This window comes from Sinocyclocheilus anshuiensis, unplaced genomic scaffold, assembly GCF_001515605.1.
Source record: "Sinocyclocheilus anshuiensis isolate Anshui unplaced genomic scaffold, SAMN03320099.WGS_v1.1 scaffold914, whole genome shotgun sequence".
In the NCBI taxonomy this organism is placed as follows: Eukaryota; Metazoa; Chordata; class Actinopteri; order Cypriniformes; family Cyprinidae; genus Sinocyclocheilus; species Sinocyclocheilus anshuiensis.
This window is the reverse complement of record NW_015539870.1, coordinates 196,244-203,042: the sequence shown is the minus strand read 5'-3', so window position 1 is coordinate 203,042 and position 6,799 is coordinate 196,244. Positions and strand designations below refer to the sequence as shown.

Here is a 6,799-nt window from a genome sequence, read left to right as displayed (position 1 = left end):
TTATGTATCCCCCAATTGTAAGTCGCTTTGGATAAAAGCGTATGCTAAATGACTAAATGTAAATGTAAATGTAAGTGTGTGTGTGTAGAAGTAGAAATAAAATGTATTAAGTACCCAAGTTCAGATCTTCCCAACCCCCCATAATGCGTACCCTGATTGTTCACACTAAACATTCTGGTTTCTACTACTCCTCTTCATTAAAATTAATACATTTAGTTTATATTTATGCATGTGTATTTTATTCACATCTTATTTTTATTATCTGTGTGTTGTTGTCTCCGTGTACTGGAAGCTTGTGACACTATAACAAATTCCCTGTATGTGCAAACATACTTGGCAATAAAGCTCTTTCCGTTTCTGTTTCTAATACAGTAAAATGTGACGTAGGCTACATAAAAGGCTGCGTCTCTGACTCTCTTTAATATAAACACACTGTACAGAAGCATGAAGACACGCTTGTCATTCTGGCTTCTTCACCAGAAGAACTAGACACAGTTGGTGAGGCAAAGAAACCATACATGGACAGAACTGAAGTTCGTCTTTAAAAAACTAATTACTGTATACATATATTTATAAAACAATTATCTGTGTACATTTTTGTGTCGAAACTATTCATTTAGCCCGGTGCTAAAACATTTACCCATTTGTTTAGAAAAGAAAAACAATCAACACAGATCCAGGTGACGCCTAAAATCAGAAGTGATGGTTTTAAATGGTTTTTGAACATTTCCTTTTTGTGGAAATATTGCCGGCAGCGGGTCATTTATGGTCTGCAGTGCACCTGTACCTTCCCCGTTTATGTCAGCCTGAACACTCTTGAGTAACAGGTTATTCAATACAATTTTCCTAATTCATAAATCACGTGTTCCGTCATTTATAGATTTTTTTAACGATTATATAATTGGATCATTTGTAATTAGCCTATATAAAGAGGACACACTTTCACTAACGCACAGAATCAAACAGCTGACATGTTATTAATTTCCTGTTGCAGGCAAAGTTACCTTAACAATGGAGCATCTCAACCAAACGAACACCACCCGCAACATTTCCTCTCAGTCAGCGTCGTTACGTTGTGTAACTCTTATCTCCTCCCCTGCTGCCCACGGACACGTCTCATCACTGACAGGTGTATTTTAAGGTGAACAGCCATTTTTGGCTCGTGGTCTTTCCATTAGTGAGAGTTTGAGAAAGCAGCACATACTGTATGAGCGCATGATTTATAGCGATTCGTGCCGTACTGTCCTCTATGTGCTGCTTTTAGCACAAAGATGTCAAAATAGAAGGAAAATGTAAACAATAAACGGGACGGAATGGAAACTAAGGACTGTGGTTCAGCCTTCACCTGAAAGTTTTTAGAAGAAAAAGAAAAAGAAAGAAAATCACCTCTAACTGTGCAGGCAACAACTGATTTTGTCAAAATGCAGAAAAAAATCACTCCTTTATTCTGTCAGACGTTCGTTAAGATTTAAAGGAAGTGATGAAAGACGTAAATGTTTTAAAACGGCTGTTTGAACTTCACATCCTCTCAAGCCCGTCATCCTGTGGATTTAGGCTACATTATGCGTCTTTGAGAGAATCAGAGAATTTGAGCGAATTTAAGGACCGAATCATTTAGATATAGTTCTTGAATAATTTATATCTCATCATCAAATAGGCTAGCCTATAAATATGAGTTTTGATTCAACCTTTAAAAAACACTGAAAGTCCTATTATTTAATCTAAAAACTGAATTTTACTGAATAAATACAGTTAATAGGGAGAACTAATTTGAATTAAACGACAAAAGCTATCAATACTCAATAAAATGTCAATTATTTGGGCGTGCAGCGCATGCGACAGCTTGGTCTATTTGCTATATTTGGTATGGTACAGGACTGGATTAAAGACAGTGCATGGGTCATATTTTAGGTGCTTTGGTATTCATTAGCCCTGTTTTGTGTCTCTGTTGTCATTTTGCTGGTTTAGGGGTGAGGCAGGGGTCTGCTCGTGTTCTTAAGACTTCCTCTCTGTCTCCGCCCTCGGTCTGTCATCTTTTTTCCGCAAAAGCGTCCTCCCTTTGAGATTTATCCCTTTAGACTGAGTCTAATGTACCTTTAAGGAATAAACAGTCAATCAGTCACAAAGCACGTCTTTTAAATTGGCTGAATTGGCCTATTAGACGTCACACACGGGGCACACGAGAGATATCTAGATATTTTGTTTGTTTTATTTAAAACATATATAGACAAATTATATTACATGTATAATTTAATAAATGTTGGCCTTATTTAATTGCAGAATAAAGTTGTCATTCAGTCACTGACACGTGTGCGAGAAATAAAACTAAAATAAACATACTTTTTAATTGATGTCATTTAAAGTGCTTTAAAAGTAGTCCCTGTAACTTAGTTTTCAAGTTTGACTATTTCCTAAGACATGATGGTTTTGTAAATGAAAGGTAAAACCTGCGCAAAACTTACCATGAAACGTGCGTTTGTCTTGGATCGTGTCTGGTTAAGTGGTTTAAAGTCAAACGGGAAAATACCTGAGGTTTATCGACCTTTTTGCATACAATTTGAAGGTACGAGTTTGGAAACGAGCATATCATGCGCTACAGCTTCCTCTTCCACAGCTCGTCTTATTGCGCTCATATTCTCTCGCGCTCTCCATCAGCACACGCAGCTCTGGATATTCATTCATACATACCACTGGGAGGACAGCTCACTATCCCTTATATGTGGCCTCCATGGTCAGGGATGAGATGGAAATATTCTAGCCACATATCACAACATCTATATCTGTTTTATGTTCTGTAGTCTACCATAATAATCTCTTGGATAGAATATAGTAGAGAAAGCTAGCCTAGAGTTGATAATCAGAGATTTCTAGGCAAGTGATTCACACAGTGCCGCTATGAGCATGTTACACTTTTCATTAAAATTCTAAATTAAAGTGAAAAATAACTATTAGGCCTATAATATACTATAAATATCATGCCATAAAATTACTTCTTAATTTTACATCTTTGTGGTCTTATAAAAATGTTTGTTTGACGCTTTATAAAGCACAAACTGTGTAATTATCTCAGTCCATTAAATCCGTTAGTTTTCTATGAAGAAATTACATTATTTAGAGCTCGTCTTGTAAACGTGTGGAAATGTTTAAACTTAAAGAGTATCCTTTAAAACACTATAATTGTTCATTTACGTTCAGACTGCATTTGCATGCAAGACACACATATCTGTCTTTAAAATCTAACCATTCTCTTTAAAGTCAAATCAGTCGCATGTGAAACACCATGAATTCTCAAATAAGGCTGAGAGCCCCGTCACTGTGATGACCACACCGCCATACGAAATCACACAACCACCAGCTCACTGTGCACTGCGGCACTTTTGGACTCATAATGCGATTACAAAATTGACTATTTATAATGAAGTCCCTTGCTCACACACACACACAAATTTAAACTACTGTTTCTAAATATTTTAAAACTTAATTTCTCCATCATATAGGCTAAGTATCTGCATTTTGAAAATAATCGTGTTGATAGCATATAATACTAAAATGTGCAGCAAAAGAAAGAAAGAAAGGCAAACAATCGGGTTTTAATTTTTAAAACTTTTCCAACTGCATGATCCAAAAAACTTAAATAAGATTCAACAGTAGCTCGGATTAATATTATGTCTATCTAGATAAATAAAGTGTTGATAAAGAGACTATAGTTAAAATGTTAAGAGCATTGAACGTTACCTGGATGCCCGATCTCTTCTGCCATCCGATCTAAGTCTCCCTTAATGATCATCTCAACAGTGTTTTGGAGTCATATCTGACGTTTCAACTTTGAACTGCCAGCCTCCCAAAAACCATGCCAGTTTTCCGAGCACGACTGCCAACTCTTTTTATTATTAATTGCAATGAATTTCGTGTTGCTCACCCTCCCTCTTGCTCTCTCTCTCTCTCTCTCCTCCCTCTATCTCTCTTCGCTCACTCCTATAAAAATACGTGCGTACTCCTACATCAGTTTTCCTCGTTTTTTGTATGTTTTGTAATTTCCTTGGCTATTTTTGCATGGATGTAATAACGCGACTGGAGATGATAATGGGTTTCTGGGCTGCGCGAGTGTTTTAGCGCCTCGTGTGATGTCAGTCTACAATAAAACTAAAAGGTAAAATCGAGGGCAGGAACTTACAGTGACCCCAACTTGAACTTCTCAACACATCGACGCTTAGTCTTCAAGAGACAGGCGTTTATTGTATATCAAAACACAGTGTAGGCTACGTTAAAGAGTAGCTGTTTTTTGAGTGCTGACTACTTTAATACGGATGATGGTTACCATAACTTCTGTATAGAGTTCATTATAATGTTATCCAGGAAAATAAATGTTGGGTCTGCACATCCCTGTCTGTACCTGTGAATGCTTACAAACAAATACTGATTACCTTTTGCATAAAACTGATCTTATTTCAAATGTAATTAATTTAATACAGTTGGTTGCACAACACTTACAAAAAAAGTACTATAGTACTACCATGTTTTTAATATGGTACCATGGTTCTACCATGGTATTCTTGGAAGAACCTTGAAGTATATGAAAATAACAGGATATAGCCTATCTTAGTACCTGAGTATTTATTTATTTATTTATTTGTACAGGAACTTAGATGGTAAGCAATGCTCTAATATCAAACAATTAGTTGCAAACTTAACATTATAATTGTAATGTTTTTCATACAATTGTTTTCAAATTAAGATTTTTAAAATACTTTTTAGGCTAATTTAGTGGTGTATCAGTAGCACCACTACTAGTGCATGTTAATAATGCTATAATATCAAACAATTAGTTGCAAATACTTTTTGAAATACTTTTAAAGCTAATTTAGGGTTGTATCAGTAGCATCAGTATTATCAGTCTTTAATGACACAATTGCTTACTTTTACACAGACATTTATCATTATATTTAGACAGAAAAGGTGCAGAAATTATGCATATTCTGCATCACACAACACTCTGACAGAAGTTATATGGCATGACTACACCGTTGGAATTTTTTTAAGCTTCAGTAAAAGATAGGCCTATGTGTCATCTTCACTAATTTAGTTAATTGTTTATTTTGAAAATTAAGGCTCAAGTAAGATTATCCTATACATTAAAAACAGGTATGAATGTCAGTTTATCATGGCCTATTGTAGTGACCGCAGTTTAATGTACACTCTTAACTATTAAAGTTTGAATTAGAACCTAAGATAACTTTTTCTCTAGTTCTTTAGAAAACCTTCTGTATACTCGTGCTTTAAAAAAACAGAAACCAATACACTGATCTGAAGAACCTATAATGTCAAATCAATAACTTTTTTAATCTGCTAAGAACCATATTCAATTCAAGAACTATAACGTTTTCTCATAACGAGACGGTTCATTGCTGAACCTTTATTTTTTAAGAGTGTATAGTGTAGTGTATATTTTGTTTTTAACAGCTATACACAGACGAAATTAAATATGTAATAGAGTTATTCTGGTTGGTGACAAGTTGACAAGTATTTTGTTTAGTCTTGTTTGATATCAAAGTTCAGGATGAAAATATTTTAAGATATTTTGTTTATATAATTTAGATGCATAATAAGTTGTATTAAAAATTCGACTAAAAAATGCAGTAAGTCAGATCTCCGGCTGTCCAGACATGCCTGCAGCACGAGCGCCAATTATCATAATCTATCAGGTAAGTATGTTGGCAGGCGCTCACTGCGCACACCTGAACGCGCAGCAGGTAACTCACACGATACATGCATTAACAAAAACTCACCTCGGATTCATGTCTGATGCTCCTGCCGATCTTGACTTTCTCCTTACGGGATTCCCCTGTTCCCCTGTCCACACTCTTTAAATGGTCAACTTTTCCCGGTGTTCCCAGCTTCTTCCGCGTTGTCCCTTGTCCTTTACCCTTCTCCCCTTCTCTCTCTCCTTCTCCTCGTGTTAAAATGGACCAGACACTTGAGAATCTGGATGGACTCTGATTGGCGTTCGTCTCCAGAAGCAGCGCAGGCTGCGCGTGCAGCGACACCTAATGGCGCACATTATAGTGCCGACGGCAGAGCGCACGAGACAGCGGAATACATTCATAATAAAATGGAAATTAAGTGGCATAATTTCTGACCTAACATTAAGCTCTTGTTTTTGTTAGATGGGTGTAACTAATCGTGGTAAAATTTAAAATATAAGAAATGAGGTATTTGAAATTATAACACTGGAACGAAACGGAACTAATGTGAAATTCACATGTCCAAGTTGACAGTTTAATGTATTAATCTCCATTAACTTCTTCATTTTCTTTGTAATTTTAAATGTTTAATTTTGCAATCAGTGCGTTGGCACAATAAAGCACTGATTTTTATAGCTCTTTTTTTATTCCTTGATTTCTCCACTCTACAATGCTGCTGGTTGTATAAATAAGTATTTTTGCTTTTTTTCCATGCACCTTTTTATTTTTTATTTTTTATTATTTTTTTTATTTTTTTTGGCTATGCATCAGAATTTGTTTTTGTTATGTGTTGTAAGCACATGAATAATTTCTCCTGTTCTTTGTTTTGTTTTGTTTTTTTAATGGGAATATTTTGTTTTCAAATTCTTTCAAATAGCATTTATTCATTTATTTAGTTCTCTTTTGTTGCTTTGTAAATTTTCACTTTTTTAATCAAGTACCGTTTTTATTTTTATTAAGTACTGTGTACTGAGCTTCTAGTTGTCTTTGAGCACTCTTTTTCTTTTGGGACTTTTCTGATTAGAGTATTTTATGTTTTAGAAGGCTTTCATTCATGC

The 6,799-nt window shown here is 35.3% G+C and overlaps 1 protein-coding gene across 3 annotated transcripts in view; it reads right to left on the bottom strand.

Moving 5' to 3' along the window:
- LOC107685059 (hypermethylated in cancer 1 protein-like) overlaps positions 1-5,973 on the bottom strand; it is a 12,751-nt gene extending 6,778 nt beyond the window's left edge. Inside the window, exon 1 of one of the 3 annotated variants that reach the window (XM_016481510.1) lies at positions 5,787-5,973. Coding sequence is in view for 1 of the 3 variants with exons in the window: in XM_016481508.1 (XP_016336994.1) it covers positions 3,736-3,787 (52 nt within the window). In the remaining 2 variants the exon portion in view is untranslated. Of the gene's footprint in view, positions 1-1,004; positions 1,048-3,735; positions 3,855-5,786 lie in introns of those variants that run through there. The other 2 variants (XM_016481508.1, XM_016481511.1) reach the window with 2 other exon arrangements.
- Positions 5,974-6,799: the final 826 nt, after the last annotated feature.